Source organism: Dipodomys ordii, unplaced genomic scaffold (assembly GCF_000151885.1).
Source record: "Dipodomys ordii isolate 6190 unplaced genomic scaffold, Dord_2.0 Scaffold30, whole genome shotgun sequence".
Lineage (NCBI taxonomy): Eukaryota > Metazoa > Chordata > Mammalia > Rodentia > Heteromyidae > Dipodomys > Dipodomys ordii.
In genome coordinates, this window is record NW_012267246.1 from 11,231,956 (window position 1) to 11,257,269 (window position 25,314).

The following is a 25,314-nucleotide window of genomic DNA, read 5'->3' on the forward strand; positions in this document are numbered from 1 at the left end:
CCTACTGAACTTCATCACCAGTATTCTCCCCTCCATTTTAAAAACAGGCTTTAAAAAAAAACAACAACTTAACCTTAGGCATCTGCTTAAACTTAACCATTGCCTCTGCTCTAACTCTAAAACACACAACCATATTTATGATGCAGTCAATACCAGCCTTAGGAAAGGAGCTGGCCCTAAGTGCCCTGATCTCTTACTCCTGAACAAAAATCTGCAAAGAAAACCCTTCAGTGTGGACTAGGACCTCAGGGAGCCAAGAGCATACTTGTCGGAGACCTTGGTAAGGCTCATGACCAAACATCCAGGGCCCCTTTTCTTTGGGCTTCCCCTCCATTTGGGCTTCCTGACAAACAAGATCCTGAGTACACATGGAAACATCTGAATGTTCCTGTTTTGAGCAACCCTTGAATGTGATGGTCAGACACACAGGGGCCTCTCTGAGGACTGAAGGGCAGAGTAAGGAGTCTCTACAGCAGATCAGCTACAAGCTGCTGAGGGAGGAGAGAAGGGCTGTCAAGGCTTTCAGACACTCATCGATCCATGGACTCAAATGAGAACTACGCCGCACAGGAGGGAGGTAGATCTCACTATGGCTTCACTCATCGGCCGGCTTACCCCAGCATTCATAAATCAATCTTTCCAGACTAGAAGACAATATTCAAACAGAGAGCTTTTTGTTTTGGAGGTTGCTGCTTTGTTTGCGGTTTCGTTGGCAGGCTGTGTGTGTGTGTGTGTGTGTGTGTGTGTGTTTCTTCAACTCCTATCAACACTGGTTGCTTGGCCACACCTTAATTTATGATGAAGATGATGAACAGTAGGTTATTAATCTTGTTCAAGCAAGTCTTTCCTTGATCAACAGGTAAACGGGGCTGCAAAGAAAAGGCATCTGCCATCCTTCCTTCCCTTCCTGCCGCTCGCCTTGAAGGCTGGAGTATTTCAGAAGGCCTTGTGCTCAGCTTCCCTGTGTAGGGGACTTATTTAGAGGGGTGGATTCACCCAGGGCAGAGGGAAGAAGGGAGGGAAGGAGGGAGGGAGTGAGAGTGGGAGGGGTTTGTGACAGGGCTGTTCAGAAACTGATGGTTTGGAAAGTTCTGAAGTATCTCTCAAAGTACCTAAGTGGGTACAAAATGACAGACCAAATGTACCCAACATTTAGCTCACAGAACATTCCTGTTCCCCAGCAGAAATAACCAGCTGAGCAAGGAGAGACACAATTCATGTAATTTAAAGCTCCTTTAACAGCACAGACAATTAACTCTGCTTTCATCCAAGCAAGAGAATACACTATCCTGGGTTTTCACCGACTTCTACTGTTTTGATCACAGTAAGAAAAACAACAAGCTACATGTGAATAGCACATGTCACTGAAACGTCTGGAAATGGCTTGTAGAGGCACGGCTGGTGTTGCATGTCTACTGTTACTACATACCTAAATCTGTAGGATAAAAGGACAGTGCACTTCTTAAAGTGAAGGCAGATGTGGAATCTTTTGTGCAGGTGTGGGTATGTGTTGTATGGGTGTTATGTGTCTGTGTCTGTGTCTGTGTGTTATGGGTGTGCACCCACACCAGGGCTTGAACTCAGGGCTTCAAGTTTATTTGACCTGATCAGTTGGCACTCTACCACTTGAGCCAAGCTTCCCACCCTGCTTTTTGCTTGTTACTTGGAGATAGAGGCTCTCAGGCTTTTTCTGCACCGGTTGGCTTTGAACTGTGATCCTCCACATCTCAACCTCCTGAGTAGCTAGGATAACAGGCATGAACCACCAGCACTGAGCTCAGATATGGAATCTTTACACAAGTATTCTTATATGGTAATCATGATAAGCCATCCAGTCAATCGTCTGCATCCAGAAACTGTAGCTAGGTGGTCCTATGACGCTACCTTATTCAGAATCACTTTCCTTCCATCCTCAAACCCAACCCCAAAGATCTGCATATTCCTTGAAGGAGGAACTTTCAAAAAGTCAAGAATAAGCCACTTGCTACAATGTCACACCAGGTTAGAGCCGGTTGTTGCTTGCTCAGAACAGAGAAAAAGTCGAGAAGATGCATCAGGCAAATATTTGCATGGTCTCCGGAGCAGAGCGATCTATCCATTTGCTCACCAAAGTACACAACTGCAGCTGAGAGAAGAAATCAATTCCATTCAACAAACATTTATCACGAGCCAGGCTGATTGGCCAGCACCTGGCTATGGGAGCTGAATTTCTGAAGAAGTCTAGAATGACTCCGTTCCTCCCCCCACCCAAATCAAATCATAGGGAAAGCAGCAGCTGATTCTCTCTAATGATCCCCAGGTTAACTATTTTCAGAGGTAAATAAAATACCCCTGGCCTAGGACGTACCTGTTTGTTTTGTGTAGACTGACAAGCATCTCCTCCTGATCTTTAATGCTTGTGGTAGGAAAACACACTTATGGAAAAATCAGTGATGATTTCAGAACTTTGGATGTATAGATGAAAAGACTCTACTTACTAAAACAAGTGATGGTATGAAATATACTGAGAATATTCAATGCACTCATGTGTAAATGGAATAAGGTAAATGGAGGGGCTGGGTAGGGTTGGCAGAGGTCAAGAACAATGGAAGGGGTGGCATTGACTGAGAGGTGTTGTCTTCTTAAACTGACAGATTGAATTGAAACCGCTTTGTACAGCTACTTAAAGACAACAAAAAATATTTTAAAATATATTCTTTGAGCTGAAGCCTTGCTAAATGTCCCAGGTTGAACTCTGAGTTGTCAATCCTCAAGAACTCTCCATTTTCATATGAAATATTGGGAGCTTCCTGTGGAGTAAACTCTTTGATTACTTAAAAAAATAGAAACAACAACAACAACAAAAAACCCAGTGGATACATTTAAAATTAAAAGGGAAATCTCATTTTTTTAAATGTAATAAGACATATCACCATAGCCCAGAACATTTTCCTGTAACCAAACACAATGCTCTTTTAGGAGTCAAAACAAAATACTTTTATGTGGAGGATATAGAAAAATTGAGCGCTTCTGCCAGCTTGAGCTTCAATAAACAGGATGCTGCTGCTAGACAGCCAGTCACCTGAGGACAGACAAACTGCAGTGTCACCCGACACAATAGAACAACACAATCTAGGCCTGCACTATGACTTGAGGGTTCGGTGTTGGGAGACATTATCCAGGAAGCCTGTGCAGTTAGGTATACCAGTGCCAGGGCTGGAGCTGGGGCATAGGATCTGGGGAATGGGCTGGGAAGTTCATTTTAAGGGGTTCAGACTTTCAAAAGGGGATAAGAAAACGTTCTGGAGATGGTGATAATGATGACTGTCCAACACTGTGAATATAAATGTTACTGTAATCTGTCCCCTTAATAAACGGGTAAGATGGCTCATCTTAGGTACCATTTCATTCCAATAAGCCAAGTCCAGGTAAAAACTTCACAAGATTTCCACCCTCCTGAAAAACAATCTCATGAGAAATGCTTTCAAGTAGACCATGGACTCTAGTGGTCTGCCAAAGACTATACATCTCAGTGATGCTGTTATGCAATTATGCATAAGTTTCCTAAGACACTAGAGCATCTTTTCCCCAAGGGAGATGGAACTCTTCACCTCACTTAGCTCCCAACTCTTCTTCCAGCAGTCCAAGCAGGTGATGTGGTCAGGATGATAATGATTGTGGAAGCTCTTTTTTGGTTATTCAGTGAGCCAGCTGCTACCCTTTCCTTCCTTTGTTATAGATGGGAACAGAGGGGAAAGCAGAGCTCTGTACACCTGTGCATCACCCAGGACGTTGATGGAAAATGAGCAACAAGACCAAGAGCTGAAACTATGCCCAAGGCCACATCCATGGGCAGCAGACATCAACCCCACCCCTGCCAGGTTTCCCTCTCCCTCCTTAGCCCTCCATGAGGCTTTTGCTTGGTGGAGAAAATCTGTACTATAATTGCTTGTCAAAGAGAAGGTACTTACTAACACATAAAATATCCAAGTGAATTTAATAAAATTACATTGGAGGTTGAACTATAGAGATAAGAAATTCAATCTCTGTGTCCCAATTAATTGGCTGTTCTTTCTAAAGTGCCTCAAATGTTTTCTATATGCAAAACTGTTAGAACTATGAAATAGCCCTAAATATGGCACCTGTAATCATTTTACAGGTTACAAATAAATCCCAGAATAATGGTAATTATGCAGTACCTATTGATTGTTTAATTACTTGAAAGTGCCTTCTAATCACCAAGTCATTAAGGATCTTATGAGATCTAAAAACTATGTCATCAAGTTATTTCACAATTCAATCATTGAGAGAAGATGGAACGAGAGTATTTTGAACTAAAAGAATCTAAACACTTCAAATTAAAAGTGGACATGTGAGCCAGGCACCAGTGGCTCACATCTATAATCCTAGCTACTTAGAAAGCTGTGATTTGAAGACCACAGTTCAAAGTCAATCTGGGTAGAAAAAAAGTCCATGAGACCCTTATCTCCAATAAACTACTAAAAAAGCTGAAAGTAGAGCTGTGGCTTAAGTGGTAGAGTGCTACCTAGCCTTGAGCAAAAAAGCTCAGGCACAACTCCCAGGCCCAGAGTTCAAGTCCCTGACCAGCCTACCCCCTCCCCCTGCACCCGGCAAAAAAAAGTGGACACATGAGTGTGGGTCTGTATCTGTTCTAACAAAAAAAAATCTTATCATTTTATCATCTGACATTAGAAAATATGAATCATCACGGGGGGAGGGATGTCACTCAGTGGTTGAATCTAATGCAGGCAAGATCCTGAGTTTGATCATCAGCAAAATAAAAAATATATAAATAATCTTATGTATGTATGCATGCACATGTATCATCAGCATCATCAGCATCTTCTTCTTCGTCATCATCATCATCATCATCAGCAGCAGCAGCAGCAGCAGCAGCAGCGCAGAGTCAATAAGAACCTGCCACAACCTTGTGGCTCTGAATTACAAGAGGACAATGTTCTCGTTCCAGTCAAAGCCACCAGAACAATGAGCGCCCTAGCAATGTTCCCACACCTTCAGGACAAATCCAGGATGGTTTACAGTTGGAAGACATGGGTTGTGATGGATTTGTGTGGAGGTCACATGGACCAGTGTTCCATCTAGAATGGAAGGCTGTTACATGCAGAAGGACTTCTGGAGACAATTCTGGTTGAATCCATTCGTTATACAAACAAATGCATAATGACGTGTAATGGATATAAGTTTACCTCAACAAACGCACCACAATTCAAAAGTGTATTTTATTCAATGATCCTACTGAACATCATAGCCTAGTCCAGCCTTCCTCGATCATGCTTAGAACACTTCCTTTATCCTAATTACAATTGGGTAACATCACCTAATTCAAAGCCTATTTAATGATGAAGTACTAAATAGCTCATATAATCTATGGATTATTGTTCTGAAAACACAAAACAGAATGGTTATATGGATGCTCTTTCACACTACCAGAAAACTGAAAACTCCTAAGCTAAAGAGTATCTGCACAGGAGAGAAGACACAGAAAAGCTAAATGACTTATTGAAATATACACAGCTATTGAGGCCAAAGCCAAGACTCAAAGGCAAACAGCACCAGCCTTTCAAGTCACAGTGGTCTGGTGCGGTATCTCAGAAAAGATGCTTTTTTACTCTTTAATCTCCCTCTCCTTTTCCTCGACAGCAAACTCAAAGTTAAGGCAAGCTATGAGAAGCACAGAAATCCTAAGACAGGCCCTCAACCTCAAGTAAGGTCTACTCTACTCCGCATTACTTCAGTAATACCACTAAAAAGGCTCTCCACTCCACTTAAGAATGTTTAATACCCCAAAAGGACATACTATTGCTTCTCCTGCCAAATTTGTAAAATAAAGATTTAAAAGTTACCCTAGCAAAGTTCCACCATGCTGGAGCTCATGCATACTTCTAATAATCTATCTTCTTATCATAAATCTTTGTGTGTGTGTGTGTGTGTGTGTGTGTGTGTGTGTGTGTGTAAATACTAAGGCTAGAACTCCAGGCTTTATGTTCTCTCACTAGGCTTCTTTGCTGGCGCTTTACCACCAGCTACACCTCCAGCTTGGCTTTTTTCTGGTTAATTTGAAATGGAGTCTTTCTGACTTTTTTTTTTTTGGTCTTGGGTGGCTTTGAATTGCGACCCTCTGATCTCAGCCTCTTAAGTAGCTCTTGATGACAAGTATGAGCTATGAATGCCCAGCTTGTTACAAATTATTGGGAAACTGTCTTTTTGAAACCCTTAAGACCAACTCTAGCCCTTCAGTGGCAATGATATCATTAAATGAGTGTCTACTGATTTCGAGGCCAAAGACAACGATGGGTGCCCTCCAAGGTACACAGGAGCTTCCATGACAAAGAATTATCCAGGCTCAAATCTCAACAGTGGTGAGGTCAAGAAATCCTGCCTTAGAGTGATCTGATCCCTGTGCTTTCTCCCTGTCTAGTGTGACTACAGTCACCACAGCACATCAGAACTAAGACAAAAGGTGAAAGCAGTTAGCTGACAAGGAGCACTCCCTGTGCCGGTGAGATCAGCAGGCTGCATCCCTCGGTGTTGGAGCTAGCTCCGAGTGCCCAGTCATTCTCCCACAAAGCACAGAGGCCTCTTCACTCACACGAGGCTCCTGAAAGAATGAATTATTGACGCTGGAAAAGTTTTTGTATTAAAGCACAAACACAAATGGCACGATTATCCAAGAAACACAACCTTCTCCTATACTAACTCCATACCACACAAGAAGTAAGTACTGTCACACATGACTCATCGCAACAGACAAGGGAGAGCTGCATTGCACCCTGGATTATGTCATAAAAGCATCTTTCTGTCTAGACAACTATTAAGCTTGCTGCTTGAAAATGCTCCATTTTCTTTTTCTGGGGGCTGGTGGCTCAATGCCTATAATCCTAGCCAATTGGGAGGCTGAGATCTGAAGATCAAGTTGGAAGCCAGAATGGGCAGGTTAATTTGAGAGACTATTACCTCCAAGCAACAAAAAAGCCAGAAGTGGAATGGTGGCTCAAATGGTAGTGTGAACAAAGAGCTAAACAAGAGCATGAGGCCTTCGAGCTCAAGCCCCAGTACTGACACACACAAAAAGATAAGCTTTATTTGCTTTTACACAGAAGATTAATAAAGAGATCACCATATGCCCATCTGAGGAAATCTCATGCAACAGGCTTTGATTTGTCTCCATTGAGCCTATTTGGTCAATAACTGATTTTCAGGTGTTAGGCTGGATTATTCTAGAACAATGTTAAAGCGTAATCACGAGCAGATCAAATCTAAACACTGAAAGTCAATTTTTTGGGTAAGGTAATCAAAACTAGTAGTATTGTGTGTGTGTGTGTGTGTGTGTGTGTGTGTGTCCTGGAGCTTGAACTCAGGGCCTGGATGATCATTTATTTGCTCAAGGCTAGTGCTCTACCAGTTGAACCACAGCTCTACTTCCAGCTTTTGGCAGTTTATTAGAGACAAGAGTCTTGCAGACTGTTCTGCCCAGGCTGATATCAAACCATCCTCAGATTTCAGCTTCCTGAGTATCTAGGATCCTACCTTTAGCCACCAGCACCCAGCTGTTGTTTAACTTCTGGATGTTTATGCAAGTTTGAGTCAACATGGAAGCCCTACAGTAAATAATTACACAAAAGCATCAGGCTGAACAGCGACTCTCAGGTCACTTAACCATTTTGCAGTTTCTTCCTGCAAGGCCTCTGAGCCCTGGACACAAGAATGAACCCACACTTGTATTCTAACTGCACATCATAGATGACGCCCCACACATACTGAGTCAACTTCAGACACTGCAATCTGAATGTACCTTAAAAAATGCTTTCCCAAATAATTATATTGCATGTTATTCTGAGAATCCCTTCTATGAGACTGACCCACCCCCAAAACATTTCTGATGTATTTTGAAAATTTCTAGCATATTGATTATTGGCAATTCATTTAAATAAAAGCCATATCAATCTCCCACCCTAAAAAACAAGGACAGTGTTTTTTTTGTTGTTTGTTTGTTTGTGGGTCCGGGGTCTTGAACTCAGGGCATGTGTGCTGTCCCTGAGCACTTTTGCTCAAGGCTAGTGCTTGACCACTTTGAGCCATAATAGTGCCACTTCCGGTTGTCATACAGAGACTTTTCTGTTTGGGCTGGCTTTGAACCATGATCCTCAGATCTCAGCCCCCTAAGTAGCTAGTATTACAGGTATGAGCCACTGGTACCTGGCTATTATTGATTTTGTGCTAGTCCTGGGGCTTGAACTTGACCTGATCACTATGCCTGAGCTTTTGAGTTCAAGGTTAGCATTTTACCACTTGATCCACAACTCCACTTTTAACTTTTTGAAGTGGTTAACTGGAGATAAGAGCCTACCAGATTTTCCTGCCTAGGCTAGCTTTGAACCACAGCCCTCAGATCTCAGCCTCCTAGGGTTGGAGGTATAGCTCAGTTGGTGGAGAATTAGCTTTCTGCAGGTAGAAAAAGCAGCAGGTACCAAGTTCAAGTCTTGGTCTCAGATCAGATCTAATAAAAACTTCTGAGTAGCTAGATTATAGGTGTGAGCTACCAGTGCCTGGCAAGTAGAGTGTTTTTGTCTGTTTTTGTTTTTTATTGCTTCTGTGCAAATAGTAAGAACATTACTATTATATAGAAACTGTTGAACATATGAGATATTTATTTATTTTGTTTTGTTTTTTAAAACTTTTATTTTCTTGTAAAGATGCTATACAGAGAGGTTACAGTTACATCAGTAAGGTAATGAGTACATTTCTTGTCAAAGGCTTTTTGTAAATATACATGCATTTTAAGTAAAAACCACACTATTAAATACATACCCGTTTCCTTTTTAAAGCTTCAGTTGCAAACGTCTTACACGTCAGATTTTGAAATGGATATAATATAGTCTATTTATTGATTATAGTCTTAATTATGACTAAAAATTTAGTATTTAGATTTTTTTAATAGACAAGTAGCCCTATCAGGTCTCAGACTTAAGAGCTTCCTGCCTCAGCAGCCTAATGCTGGAATTTCAGGTATTGTGATATTGTGGACAACTTTTTTGGATTATATGTTTCCATATTGCAGGAATTAAAAATATATCCTGAGAATTTGCTTTTTCTTATTGGCATTACTGGGGTTTGAACTCAGAACCTTACTCCTGCTAATGAGGTGCTCTACCACTGGAGCTACTCCTTCAGCTTAACAATTAGAAAGAAAGGAAGGAAGGAAGGAAGGAAGGAAGGAAGGAAGGAAGGAAGGAAGGAAGGAAGAAAGAAAGAAAGAAAGAAGGAAGGAAGGAAGGAAAGAAGAAAGGAAGGAAGGAAGAAAGAAAGAAAGATAGAAAGAAAGAAAGAAAAGGAAAGAAGGAAGGAAGGAAGGAAGGAAGGAAGGAAGGAAGGAAAGAAGAAAAGCCTACTGTGTTAAGTACTCAGCACCTGGGAATTTTAAAAGATGATGAAGACACAATGTCTGCATTAAGTTTTAGGAAAAAGCCAACATTATAGATATGCATTTGCTGCTCAATCATTTATTCAATGTATAGTACTACCTACCTTTACATTTTACATAGTAGGTAATAATCAATGATCAATAAATAAAATTAATTATCTAACAAGGTACCAAAACTATACTTCCAGATGTAGCCTAGTTTCAATAATTTCCTCTCAAATAATGTAGTGTTCCAATATTGAGATTCAATTGGAAGGGCAGGGATTAATCTTTAGCTCTTAAGAGAATTCAAAATTCAATGTCAGTTTCCCTTCTCATAGTGCTGGAGAGGTATTTTAAAAAAAGAATTGCCAAAGAAAACTGAGTCTGATTCGGGACCCTACAACTGTCAACAAGCTTCTGTGTGTCATATCAGGGATAGTTAGGGTCTAGACAAAGTCTATGACCTTATTTTTCAATTGCTTACAAAAAAGTTGACCGCGTGGTAAAGTCCATAGTAGAGAGCAGCTGAGACAGTGGCTGGCTACTATGGGTTCAGGGATGAAACGTGGCCTTCTTGAAGAGGAAGCCAAGGCCTAAGGGGGAGGCAGGGAGACCACAAGTGTGGGATAACAATGATCAATCCCATGGAGAACTGCACTACAATCCTCTGAGATAAAGAACCAGGGTCTCATGAAATGACTGGAAATTAAATAATATAAACAACAAGAGTTGGTGAAATAAATAGCTGGAAATACAAACTGCTTATAGTCACTCTGTTGAGTTTTGGAACAGAAGCTACATTAATGAAGTGTCTTGGACTTATATCTGAGGAACAATGAAATTAGGTTGCTAAGCTGGGGTGTCTGGACAAAAGGAGGCTCATGTACATGGTAGGGCCTGGAGAAAGAAGTTTTCTCATATCTGGAGGATTATGTTCTTGAAGAAGATTTGGCTTGCAATTTTAAGCTGCTCTAAGGGTATGAAGTCGGGTTTAGTTAGTGAAGATTTCGGGAAGGCAGAAGCTGGGCTCATGGGATAATGAACATTCTTTGGAGTTGCGGGGAAATGAACGGACTGGGAGGTAAAGAGGGCCATGTGACTCACAGTGACCAAGGATAAAGGAGGACAGAAAAGATCAGATCAGATGACCTATGGCCCTTATGACCCTTTGAAAACTGACAGTCTCTTTCTCTTTGTCTCTGGCTCTCAATTTCTGTATGTCCTCTCTTATACCCTCTCCCTTCCACTCCTCTCCTGGGTTCCCTCCCTCCCTCCCTCTCTCCCTGTTTCTATCTCTCTCTGTCTCTCTCTGTGTCTCTGTCTGTCTCTGTCTCTCTCTGTGTCTCTGTCTGTCTCTGTCTCTGTCTGTCTCTCTCTCTCAGCACGAAAACCACCAAGATGGATGCTTCACTCTCCTCATCACAATCTTAAAGAGACTGAAAAGAGAGCTGAGCCATACTATGGAATTCACCATATTCCTAATTCACATTGTCACCCTGGGGGTAAACTACGGCTACAATTTGGTAAACACCATGTAGATTTCAAGAGGGTGATGAGAAATGTGTGTGGCTGATTAGAAGTAGTGTTTTGGCAATAAACATTAAACAATTTTTTTTTATTTTGACTTCTCAAAATAATGACTCTATCTCTCCAAGAATGTGTCAGGGTCATTAGGCTCCCAATAGGTGACATGCCAATCAGCAGCCAAGAACGTTAGCGAACAAGAGAGAGGCTTTGTGCTGCTGTGATTTGTAATGGGAGTCATGGGGGCAGGAAGAGTTTCTTTATTTAAAAACTTCTGACAGAAAATGATTTAATCAATGTTATTTACCTATTCTGCCTGGTAAATAAAATGAAATACATACATACATACATACATGTATACATACATGTATGTATACATATCAAATTGCTACTTGATTATCTAGTACCAAAGTGAAAAAATAAACATGTCTCCCCTTACCAAAAATAAGTAGCCATGTGCCAAACAGGGAACTTTGGAAAATAGCGTTAACTATTAGCCTTTATATAAAACACTTATATTTCTAATCTAAATGGATTTCTAGATGGATCTCTCTTAACAAGGTCTAAGACTTTGGTGATGAGATGAGGGTTAGTTCTGGATTTTCTAAACTTTCTCTTCTGTGATCAATGCTTGTGGTATCAACTCTTGCAAGAATGTATTGCTTTACTCCTTGAACAGTGGAAAAAAACTATACATTGCCCCCCAAATGTATACTCTACAGGTAGGAAGCATCTATAGCCAAACAGCTGTAAAAAAGGACACATGGAGCCCAAAATGGGCTATAGATTTGCTTCTCCACCTTGACAGCAAATCAAGAGTAATTTTCTCCCTAAATCAGAGCTTCATTCATTAGCCACATTACTTCACAAGTTCAATCTGATTTCCCAAAATGCAATAACACAATCTCCCAACCTAATTATCTTCATTGAAAGTATTTAAAAGCATTTTCTGAGACCCATTTCTTTCTGTGTCAGACAGGATCAATGTCAAGTGAACAGCTTGGCTAGACTACATTCTGTCTAGCTGTAGAAGGCTGACATTTTAAGACATGATTGTTCATTGCAAGGGAGACATTTCCCCTCTAGAGTGCATAGCAAATGGGATGGCCCAGTAAATAAAGACATAAATATGCATTGGCTTATGATTGTGCTTCAGAAACCAGATTCTCACCAATACCTTATACATACACTGGTGACATTCTGTAGAAGTGGAAATAAAACACTCTGAATGACTCCCACAATGATTTTAATCAATTCAGAGAAATAGTTTAAGGCCCAAAGAAAGAATTAAAGCCATAATAATGAGAGATAATTTGTAATGGAAATATCATCTCATATTATAAACACTGAAGAAAACGATGGCTATTTCCCAAGAAATAATCACCAGGAAACAGATGGGTTATTTCAAGGGTATTGCAATAACTTGGTTACCAAAACCCCCAAAGTTTTAATCCAAAACACTTCATTTCTGTTTCCTTTAGATAATCAAAAGAAATATCAAACTGAATTTTCAAAAAAAATCCTAGGTAATTTATTAGAGAAAAATACCCTTTTAAAACACTATAGACATTTGTAGGTAAATGGCTGGGCCTAGAACAAACCAAGTTAAGTGAGGTAAGCCAAGCTCAGATAGGTAAATAGCACATGTTTTCTTTCATATGTGGAAGCTAGATATAAAATACCATGGGACATGATAACCTACACATGGCTCTAGGCACTCATACAGTCATACTAAAGGGAGGATACCACTGGAGAGGAACCCAAAGGCATAACTCCTTTGAACATTTAAAATACTATTAATCAAAAGGCATCCCAGAAAATGGAAACATGGAGGATTTTTGGTTGTTGGTGGTAGTGATGGTGGTGGGTTTTTGGGTTTTTTTTTTTGCTTTTGGATTTTTGTTCTTTTTAGTGGGGGCAAAGTGGGGGTACAGAAAGGGAGAAAGAAGGGAACAAACACAATCCTGGTACTCAGTAGCCACTATGTGGAAAATGAACTGTATGCAACTTATGAACAGGGATGGGAAGGGGAATATTTTTGCCCGCAAAAAACAAATGTACCTTGACTTATGAAATGGTAATCCCTCTATACAATACCTTAATAATAACAATAAAATTATATTTTTAAGACACTACTGAGTGAATCTGTAAGCAGAAAGCAGCAAAAGCATGGGGAGTTCAATCCTTCCCAACTGTGTAACGCCTGACTATCTCTGAGCCTTCCTTTCCTCCGAACACTGTTCACAAAATTCATTTCACCTGTGTCCTAGGCCAACCACAAGTCCACTTCTCCAGCCTCAATTGTCTAATAGCTTACATTTTCAAAGCAAATGGGATCCTTTGTTCATTTGGCATGAGTTGTATGGACTCAAGACTATCACCCTAACTACAAGGGAGATGGAGGTTGAGGGATCATGGTGTGAGGTCAGCCTAGATAGGCAGAAATTCATGAGACTCCATCTCAGCCAATGGCTGGAGTACCACGGTATGGGCCTTTAATCCCAGCTACTAGAGAAGCACAATAGCTGGCCAACGTCTCCGGACTTGCATCATCAGCATCAACATGAGGATCCCACCCCAAGAGCACCTGGGTATAGAGTGAGGCCTAAGGCAAGAGATGTAGGATGGGGTGGTGGGGAGACTGACTGGAATATAGTATACACATATACAGAGATGTACCAATAAAGTCTCCCTCTGTTTAACTATTATAAACCAGCAGAACCAATAGTAACTAAGGCAGAGAGAGGCTGGAAGCGTGGCTCATGTGGTAGAGCGCCTGCCTTGTGAGTGCAAGGCTCCGAGTTTAATCCCCAGGACTGCTACAAAAAGAAAAAAAGAACTAGAACATAAGTTCTGGTAGTGCTTAAAGGAAAGGAAATTATCCCCTAAACAAGCTTCAAATCCACAGCACCAGAATTTATGATCACATACGAACAATGTAACACATACTGAGAGGAAAGGCCTGACTCACAGAATCTAGTCTGGGCACTCTATCTACAGATCTATTCCAGAAGGTGGAGAGTCAATGGCCAAATACAATATCTCATTTTGCATCTTGCTAGGCATTTATGAGCAAGTATGTACAACAGCACTGTGGCCCACGTGGCCCACCCATGCCTCACACAAACACCATGACTTACCTTGTACACTTGCCCGTACGTTCCATTTCCAACAAGTTCCACCAATTCAAAGATCCCTGCAGGGTCCTGAAAGACAAATAAACAGGCCACAAAAATCAAAACAATATTCCAGGCACTATCTCAATCAAAAGCAAATATTTTGAAAGGAGCAAAGAGATAATTTTATTTGCATGGATTGTAGGGTATTAAAATTGAATATTATCAATTTAAAAAAACAGTCAAATTCGCCTGAAGTTCCATTCATTCATTAGCTCCATTCATCTTATCTTCATGCTATACTTTCATGAAATATGTGTACACCAGACAAAAAGCCAGGTACCAGAGGTTCATGCGTTGGAATCCAATTTACTCAGGAAGCTGAGATCTGAGGACAAAGGTTCAAAGCCAACCCAGGTAGAAAAGTCTCTGAGCTTTTTAATCTCCAATTGACCAGCAAAAAATTCCAGAAGCGGAGATGGGGTTCTAGTGATACAGCACCAGCCTTGAGTGAAAAAGCTAAGGGAGAGCTCCATGGCCCTGAGTTCAAGCCCAAGTACTTGCATACACATGTTCTCATGCATACACTCTCTCTCTCTCTCTCTCTCTCTCTCTCTCTCTCTCTCTCACACACACACACACACACACACACAATTTCTCACTGAGGTGGGCTCTGAGGGAGAAGGGTACTCCTACATCATAGAGCATCTGCCCAATGGAAATCACATCTCCATGAGGCTATGGGATCCACATGCACTTCTCAGAATGCTTCTCCTTGGGCTCATCTCTCCTGTCTGTAATGCTACCCTGAAAATTATGCTTTTGAAGGTCGCTACAGGATTGAGAATTCCAACCAAACTCAAGAACCCTGCGAGTTCTTGCGGTCACACAGGTGCCTCCTAACCCTTGGGAGTCAGCTGGATGTTACAGTGTTCACTAAATGTCCTATAATTACCACTATTGTTACTGAATTACAGTCTCAACCCCATGAAAAGCAAAAGAAAGCAAAGCCTATAAAATTTAACGCAGAGGCAGAAATTGGCTTTTACTCTTAGTAACTCCCACCTGGAACGAAATCACATCTTTAAAGGCATAAATCAAGATGCAGTAAGCTAAATGCCTGTAGAAGCTGGGCAAGCAAGTGAAGTGTGGCCTGGGCCACTGGAGAGGCCGGGCGTCCTTTCTTTAGGTGAGAAGCAGAGGACCAGGAAGCAGTACTTGACTTTGCCAGAGCTAATTATTATCCTGTCAATAGGAGCCAAAGATTCCCAGGCCTAAAGATTTTTCAATAAAAACCAAACGTTTCCTTTCACATGAGATCTGAATTTATTAAGTGAGTTCACAAATTCTCTGAGAGATTAAAAGAAAGACCATAAACTCGCATGTCCTCCTACCTGACACCTAGGAGACCACTGTCACGTGTTATTTTGGTGGGTGACTGAGGGGCAGCCAGAGGGGGACATCCTGAGTTGAGGAGATTCAGACAGACTTAGATAGAAGACTAGCTGGGTCATGACTGTCAAGGTGATTGTGGGAACACCGGACAATCAACATGGTGACTCCCCTCTGTCAACATCCCTGTCAACAGGGATGATGTCTCTATCACCCAGCTTTTGTGAAGAGTGAGGGCCTAACACAATGCCTTGCACACAGTCAGCAATCTAGTGATACTTGATAGGGGCCAGGCAAGGTGGCGCATGCCTGTAATTCCTGTGGAGGTAGGACAACCTTGGTAGCTTGATGCAGGCCAAAAGCAAGACTATGAAAAAATAAAATAAAGCAAAAAAGGCTTTGGTTCAAGTCACAGAACACATGCTTGGTAATTGGAAATCTCTGAGCTCAAATCCTAGTACTATCAAACACACACACACACACAACCCTATAATATTCACTTTTAATCGGAGGGTTTTATGCCAGTAGCACTGAAATTCACAAAATGCTTTTATTTATTTATGTTTTGGTTGGTCATGGGGCTTGATCTCTGGGTCTGAGCGCTGTTCCTCAGCTCTTCAGCTCAAGGCAAGCGCTCTACCACTTGAGCTACAGTGCCACTTCCGGTTTTCTGGTGGTTTATTGGAGAAAAGAGTTTCATGAACTTCCCTGCCTGGGCTGGCTTTGAACCTCGATCCTCAGATCTCAGTTTCCTAAGTAGCTAGGATTACAGGAGTGAGCCACCGGCGCCTGGCTGCTTTTATTATGTGTGTGTGTGTGTGTGTGTGTGTGTGTGTGTGTGTATTATTGTAAAGATACTATACAGAGGGGACATTGCATGAGTAAGGTAATGAGTAAATTTCCTATCAAGCATTGTTACCCCCTCCTTTTTCTCCTACTATCCATCCCTTTGCTCCCCACCTCCCCAACTCCCCCCCCCCCAAGTTGTAAAGTTTGTTTTCAACATAGTATCTTGTACATCTCATTGCTATAATGGGTCAACCTGTATCCTTGTTTCAGCATTTTGTTACTTCCCTTCCCCTCTCCAAATTAGAAAAATGTATATACATGATGCAGGGCACCTGAATCAAATACAGTGACAACAGGAGTTATACCACAGGGGGAAGAACATACAAAAGAAACAAAAAAAATCACAACAGAAACTAAGATAAAGTCTCTTGTGTCCCTATCTTAGGTTCATTTCACTTACCATCATCTAATATGGTCATGTGTACATAGCTTTTGGCTTTTTCTGCTTGTCTGGTAAGATTATCCTAGATGTATACTAATTATTGCAAATAAGGGAAACCATGGGACCTATGTTTCTTTGGGTCTGGCTTACTTCACTTAATAGAATTTTTTGTCAATCTTTCTGATGGAAGCATAGAATTCCATTAGATAGATAGATAAACAGATAGATAGGTAGAGAGAGAGAGATGTAAACACACACACACACAAACACACACACACACCCCACATTTCCTTGATCCATTCATCTACTAAGGGGGCATATCTTAGCTATGGTAAAAAAAAAAATGCTGTGATAAACATAGTTGTGCTGGTAGCTTTAGTGTGGTCTTGTTTGTGATCATTTGGGTAAATGCCCAAAAGTGGGATTGCTGGTTCATAGGGGAGCTCTATGTGGAGTCTTTTGAGGAACCTCCATACTGCTTTTCAAAGTGATTGGACAAGTTTACACTCCTACCAACACAAAATGCTTTCAGAGGGAAAGTAGTCACTCTATGAGAAAAAAAGCAAAAGATTTTAATGTAACAATTTAAGAGAGCTTTAAACTCCAAAAACACTAGTGCTAGGGGAAAAAATTAATTAAAAGAATAAAGCCAGCTGGGTGCTAGTGGCTAACACCTATAATCGTAGCTATTCCAGAGGTTGAGATCTGAGAATCACAGTTCAAAGCCAGCCTGAGCAGGAAAATCTGAGACTCTTATCTCTAAATAACCACCAGAAAAACCAAAAGTAGCACTGTGGCTCAATGTGGTAGAGTGTTGGCCTTGTGCAAAAACAGCTCAGGGACAGCACCCAGACTCAAGCCTAATGAATGCCAAAAAAATAAAAGGATAAAAACAATAAAGCCAGGTGTCAGTGGCTCATATCTGTAATCTTAACTACATGGGAGGCTAAAAACAGGAGATCCAAGGCCAGCCCAGGCAGATAACTCAAGACCCCTTCTAAACCACAGCTGGGCACAGTGTGCACACCTGTCATCCCAAGAAAGCTGGGATTGGGAAGATCACAGTTTCAGATTGGCCCAGGCAGAAAATTCCAAGTGATTCCGTCTCTATGAAGGGAAGCTGGAGGCTGTGTTGCACACCTGTGATCCTAGTAACTACAGGGAAGTTAAGACAGACAAACTGAAGCTTGTGTTTCTGCCCAGGAAAGAACTTAGACACTATCCTACAAATAGATGGTGAAAAAGTGGGCTGAAGGCATGGCTCAATAGTAGTGTACCAGCCTAGTAACTACAAGTCCCTAAGTTCAAATTTCTGTACCAGCAAAGGAGAGGGATCAGGGTCGGGGTCAGGGGAGGAGAGGGGAGAAGAGAAGGACAAACAGACAGATGAGAGGGAGAGAGAGAGAGAGAGAGAGAGAGAGAGAGAGAGAGAGAGAGCATGCCAGCATTTAGTCACTAGGAAACACTGGAATTAGAATTACTTACTCTTACGAGCCAGGAGGGCAAGAAACCACACTTCAGAAAACCCCAGATGCCAGAAGTTCTAGCTATGTCCACCTGGTCCAGACAGGTGGGGATCACACTATAAGGGAAAGGAGCAGGGCCTGCACCATCACCCCACAGGTAAAGGACCCAGTCAAGACCACCTAAAGAGTCCTCAGGATGTTCTTTGTTAAACCACTAGGCCACTTGAGCAGCCAGTTTTGCTACAAATGGCACGAGAAAGAACCTAAGGGAAGCAAAAGCAGCTCATCAATGGTGGCAGCTGCTGTTTGTTTCCAAGCCTCACTTCCCAGTAGTTTGTTTGCTCAGTGATGTTTCTGCAACATATTGGGGGAGAAGTTCTGCCTGTGCTTGAAATATCTCCTTGTGCTTTAAATGTTCCTTTTTCTACACTGGAAAAAAAAAAAGAGGAGATGGAGGAAAGTGACTAGTGGCTGTCTTAAGAGCTCAGGAATATCAAGGGTGTGAGAGAAGGAGCAGAAGCAAGTGGTGGGCAACTATCAGCTTCTCCACTTCTAGGACCCCTTCTTAGCAATGAGACTAATATAGAAGTCTCAAGAAGATTTGGGCAGCTGACTTCTGAGGTCCTTGTCAGACTCTCCAGTTGATGGACCTATGTCCAGCCAATCAGGGCCAAGGAGGTGCCATTCAGAGACTGTGGTTCCAATGGCTGGAAGAGGGAAAGGTTTTTTGCTAGACCCAGTCAATGGAGCCAGAAGAAAAGGTCAAAGGAACGAAGGAACTCCATTGGAAACTGACCTTGAGAAGCCATACCAGAAATAATCATCTGATCAAGTTGGTTTCTCGGAGAACCAGCATATCAAGTTGGTTCCTTGGAGAGTCTAAAAGTTTACAGAGGGAGCTTCCTATACAATGTCTCCTGGGTGTCTATGCCTGATGGGAGTGAAGGAAGAGACCAGAGGGAAGAGATGAACTGTGCTACAGAGAAAACATCCCTTCATCGTTCTTGTTCCTCTAGTTTTCCAATCACCTAAATTCAAGTGAGACCAAAAGGCAAAAAAGCAAAGGCAAAGGCCCCTCTCCAATAGAGGTTCTGAATTCATCACATGGCCTTGAGAAGTCACGCATGTGGAGCCTCTAGGCACCATGTCCTGGCCCCATTACCCCAAGAAGATTTGCACAATAAGCAATGGACTGATTAGACCCCAGAGGTATGTGCCAGGATGGGCATCCAGTCTGAGGAGCTAAAGGATACATGGAGAGCTCATGCAGGCTGCCTGGAGCCTCTGATGGGGACCGATATGGCCCACCAGCTGTCCAGTGATCTCAAGAGGCACATGGCTCTCTCCTAGAGGGACCTTACTAACCCGGTGCAATCTGGCCCAGGAATCCCTCCCATCTACAGAGGCTCTGCCTATCCTTTTCCTCAATAAATCTTGGCCGTTTTGCTGCCCCCTCTTTGTCTTCCATACCAACAAGACAAAGAGCTCCATCCAGATATTGTACTTTTTTAGTATCATAAGCAGGTGAACGTTCCTTTATATGAATGTCTGTCATCTTCAGTTACATTCTAATGGAATGGTGCGACATCTTGACGTGGGCAAGCATCTGGCTTTTCCTTCTACTCTAGCAGAGCCTTTCATGTAATTTCTCCTAAGAATTGTCTATCATTTTCATTGTGTGTGTGTGTGTGTGTGTGTGTATGGTACTAAGGTTTGGGGGCGTGACCACAGGACTTCACCCTGGCTAGACTGGCACTCTACCACTGAGTCATGCTTTCAGCCTTGCATTTTGCTAGTTGTTTTGGAGATGGAATCTATCAAACTTTTATTCCAGGCTGGCCTCAAACCTCAGTTCTCTAGATGTAAGCCTCACAAGTGGCTAGGATGACAAGTGTGAACCACTGACACCTACTTCCATGACGTCAGTTCTCTATACCATATTTTATGCTGAGGCCTGTCCTTAATTGTCCTTTTTGGGGCATCTATCTACACTGATGGGCACCACTCTGGTTGGAAATATACATCCAGCATAGCTCTATCAGTCTCTTACACAGATTCCATTTCTTCTGCCCACAAGGTTCCATCCCTGGCCATCTCCCCTGTCATTCTGCTCAACATCTGCTAATTATCTTATCTCCAAAGTCAATCATATCCATCTGCTCCTCTCCATTCATGAAAGAGGGTTTCATCCTCTCTTTCTAGACTATCTGCTATCAGGACATTCTTTCTTTCAACCTCTCAACCATACTAATCTTTCTAGTCATAACACAACCTAATTTAAACAAGTTATATGATGGGATGAAAATAAAAGCCAAGGTCTTGACTCTAAGTTCCATCATTCTGGGCTACGACCAACTAGGATCTCAAACCACGTGTCATTTCCCTGACACAACACTTTCAGTTCTGTCCCTGAGTTTTTGTCATTGTTGGGATTTTAAGGTTTTTGTTTTTTTGGTCAGCTGCGGGGCTTGAACTCGGGGCCTGGGCACCATCCCTGAGCTCTTTCACTCAAGGCTAGCACTTTACTACATTGAGCCACAGCACCACTTTGTCCCTTTGTTTTTAATACACATTTGCCAAGATCATTTCTTCAGCAAACACTAGTAGGCAAGTCTATCCCAGGCAGTGCAGTTGACTCACTCCTCTGTGGAGCCTTTTGCAAGTCAGTGCGTGTTTTCTCTGCCCCAGCAGCCCTGTGTCCCCATGATCACCACCTTTACATGGTGCTGGCCCTTCCCCTCATATTTTTCTCTCCCCTGAGAAGTTACAGATGCCCTGGAAACAGAGATAGTAATGTTTAACTTAGTACTTCCAAGTACTTAAAAGCCTATATGCAACACATAATTGCTAGACATAGCAATTTACTCTCCTTAGTACATGGCTTTCTCCCCCAATTCTCCACCTCATGTGTAAAGAAATTACAAGAGAGGAGAATCAGAACTTAGAGCCAAAGTTCTAGCAAACTTAGGTCAGTTATTTTCTTTCTTTTTATTAGAGGCTACTAATTGTACAAAGAGGTTTTCATTTTGATATTTCCATACATGCATATAGTATGATTTAGTTGAATTCATCCCATTATTTTTTCTGTTTCATCACTCCCTGTTTGTTGTTTTGTTTTGTTTTGTTTTGTTGTTTTTGCCAGTCCTGGGGTTTGATCTCAGGCCTGGGCACTATCCCTGAACTTTCGTGCTCAAGGCTAGCATTCTACCGCTGAAGCCACAGCACCACTTCTGGCTTGGAGATAAGAGTTTCATGAACTTCCTGACTGGGCTGGCTTTGAACCTCAATCCTCACATCTCAGCCTTCTAAGTAGCTACGATTATATGTGTGAGCCATAGCACCTTCTCTCTCCTTTTAAAGGCCTTTTAATGGATTTCATTATTCGATTTTCATACATGCATATAAAGTACTTGGATCATAATTGTCCTCCATCACTACCCTTCTTTCACCCTCCCCCATCCTACTGGTTCCTCTTTCCAGTCTCTATTTGACACTCACATTTTCAACCTACACAAGTTGTTTCAGACACTCTTCCTGTCCCAAACATACCCACCTGTCACAGGTGCAAGCCCCTATGGTCTTGCCAGTTCTAAAACCACCCATGGAGTCTACTGTTTTGAGCCATGCTTCCTGTGTTGAGAAGAGGCTGTCAAGCCAGGCCCATGTGCAGTACAATGAGGGAAGGTGCTACGCTGATAATCATGTCACAAAGACAAAGCAGCTCAAAGCCAAGAGTTAGCTTAATCCTCCCTCCTCTGTTTGCTTAGCTGCTCTTAGAGCAAGGATGGGCAACAGGGAAGCAAGCTCCATACTCCAAGGAGAGAAAGGCAATTCATTGACATTTACCAAAGTCAGGAATCTCTGTTAGCTACGCATGCCTTTATTCAGATCTTAACCTTTGCAGAGAGGCCAAGAAGAAAACTTAATTCCCAGGTAGATCAGCTTACATTATTTCATAAGGAAATATAACTCCATATCAAAAGGCAGGCTGTTCCCAGAAAGAAAGTGCTGATAAAAGCAAATGTGACTAATCATTATAATAAAAAAGGAATAGCAAACAATTCATGATCACTTAATGATCACAACCTCATCAAGTTGAGGCTACTATTTATTATTACTCTTGTTTTTTTTTTCCAGGTGAGAAAACTGAGGCACAGAAAGAATAAACACTTGCAGTAGGACACAACACTGATGCGTGCAGGGCCAGGATATGTATATATATGTGTTGATATACATACATACATTTACACATACACATATAACACATAACCATCTGGTCAGATGCCATACTGAGCTTTTAAGTGCTATATCATCAGCTTCATCAAATCAGAATTCGCAGCCCTAGATCAATCACTTACTGGCTTCTCCAACTTTGAACAAGTTTCATAACTGCTCCGAGTCTCTGTTTTTTCATCTTTAAAGTGGGAGTAGTATGACTTCTTTCTGGGGCTGTTGTGAGGATTGTGAAACTATATCTAGGCTATAGTTAGGCATGATGGTACACGGCTGTAATACCAGCTACTAGGGTTGCAGAGACAGGAAGGTTCTAAGTTCAACATCAGCACAGCAACATTATTGAGGAAACTAGGAGCAGGGCTTAAGTGGTAGGCTTGCCTAGCATGCATGAGGTGCTAGATTCAATTCCCAGTACTTCAAACCAAGTATCTATGCTGCCTCAGGGCTCAACACATAGTAGGACTTCAATAATAGTCATCTATTTCCTTCTTTTTCTATTTGAAAATGTTTAGTTAATAAAGAATAGGCCAGCACCCATGGCTCATGCCTATAATCTTAGCTAATCAGAAGGCTAAGATCTGAGGATCATAGTTTGAACCCATCCCAGGAAAAAAAGTCCCTGTGAAACTCTCACAGAAAAAGCCAGAAGTAGAGCTGTGGCTCAAAATGGTAGAGCACTAGCCTTGAGCAAAAGAGCTCAGGGACAATACCCAGGCCCTGAGTTCAAGCCTCACAACCAATAACAACAACAACAAAAGAACAGGCCATAGGAAAATCCAGCCTGCATTTCATAGATTTCCAATTTTAAAAGCCTATAAAACTAACAACGCCAGTGAAAGAAATCCTATTGCTTTTCAACCAATAATATCACCTCATATTTTAGTAGACAGGATCAGATATTTATGGACCAACAGATGTCTCTTTAGAAATGTGAGGAAATTGGGAGGACACGTTAGGTGTTTCAAGCTCCAAGGATGTTGGAATAAATCCCCCTTTCCATCAGCTGATAAAATCTGGGCAGCCTTGGCTGGCTGGGGTCTGTCTTCACAGCAAGGCAAAGAGATTTAAGATCCAAGGACTGATTGTCCCAGTCTTTGAGCTTTACTTTGATCCCTCCAGGTCTCCTGAATGACACTAGATTTACTGGAATACTAAATAACATCTTAAGACTAAATATCTAAAGTTTGAAAGGCAAACTTAAATCGCTATGAAGAAAGACATATCCTTAGCAGCATAATAGAACCTATATATTCTTCCCTACCCTGCCCTCTTTTTTGAAAATGATATTCAGAGAGAAACTAGAGAGCTTTCGAGAAATAATCTAACCCTTTCCAAAGACTCCTCTTACAGACACAGCCCTCCCAGTGCAGGAACTTTTCCCCTTTCCCCGAATCCTTGGGCAAGATGAACAGAACATAGATTGCAGATCTAGCTCTGAGAATGATCACACATCCCTGGATTGCTACTACATCAGCCCAAGGGTTGTACCTCCTCTAAACTTAAGGGAATGAAAAAAAAGGACCAAATGTTATTTTTTAGAACCATATTTAGCAGCTCTTTGGTTGGGTTTCAGCCCTGACAAGCAAGCATATGCTTACAAAAGCAAAACAGAACAAAGAAAACACAAACAGTAGGGCAAGCTCTTCATATTAGTATCTTAAGTCTTCAAGCTTTTTCAACATCATTATTCTTCTAGAATAAGTGCAGTATGGAAAAGACATCATGCTGACTCATGAACCCTGGATTCGAATGCACATCCATCTCACAGTCCAGGTCCTACAGGCACTCATTCTTATTCTCCTTCCTAATACAGCTAGGGTCCAAAGCCTTGCCTTACACAATAGAGTTTACTTATTTCCTAATATTCACCTACTGTGTTATTCACTATCCAAAGTAGAAGCAAGGAAATCAGCCCAGCCCCTACCTGAGGTAGTTCCAGTCTAAGGAGGCAAACAGACGTGTGCAAGAATGTGATGAAATTATCCTAACAAGTAGAAAAGGTGCTTCAAAAGCACCTTTAGAAGATCAGCAATGTAGTCCAGTGGCTCATCTTCATTAACATACTGGTCTAAGACATGCCTCTAAGGTCCAGCAAGGAAACAGATAAATATATGATTGATACATAGACACATAGACACATAGGTAGACAGATGGATAGTAGATAGATAGATAGATAGATAGATAGATAGATAGATAGATAGATAGATAGAAAGATAGATAGATAGATAGATAGATAGATAGATAGATAGATAGATAGATAGATAGGCAGGCAGATAGGCAGGCAGACAGGCAGGCAGGCAGGCAGGCAGACAGACAGGCCACTGCTTATAGATTTATTTTTCATGGTCCTGAAGATCTATCAGAGTAGTAGGGCTGCAGTCTGGAGTCCACTCCTGGCTAGTTGATCTGACTGCTCATATTGTGGGTTTTCCATCTATGCTATGGACTACTGACACCTTTTCAAGGTTGTATCCTGCATGTGAACATGCTGGATGACTCTGCAGCCCCATATGAGAAGCAGAGTCTTGGGGAAAGGCAGTCCAGAGCCAGGCTGCCTCCGGTACTGATGCCTGTATGGGCATGGCCACTAGGGTCCTTGAGCCAATACTGACTCCTCCACTGCCATCCAGCCCTTGGCAAAGTCAGAACACGGGAGCCACATCCAGGCCTCTCAGAACAGGATAGTGATGACTTCTAGTTTGTTTTTCAGTTCTGAGGACAGAGGCTAGAGCCTCCACACCTCCTATTTGGTTTGTTGTATGTTTATTTCTACCCACTAGTCAACAGCCTCAGTAGTGAAACAGTTTCCGGCACCCTGCCCCAGCTTAAGGCTGGCCTCCCAAAGCAGGCTTAACAACGGCATCTCCAACCTGGCTCCTCCATTTCACAGGCAAAAGACCTTAATCTACAGATGTCACTGGATTG

The 25,314-nt window shown here is 41.9% G+C and overlaps 1 protein-coding gene across 1 annotated transcript in view; it reads right to left on the reverse strand.

Annotated features, from left to right (window-relative positions):
- Tnik (TRAF2 and NCK interacting kinase) overlaps positions 1-25,314 on the reverse strand; it is a 402,475-nt gene that overhangs the window by 283,788 nt on the left and 93,373 nt on the right. Inside the window, exon 2 of the mRNA XM_013016154.1 lies at positions 14,089-14,154. Within this exon, the coding sequence (XP_012871608.1) occupies positions 14,089-14,154 (66 nt within the window). The remainder of the gene's footprint in view (positions 1-14,088; positions 14,155-25,314) is intronic.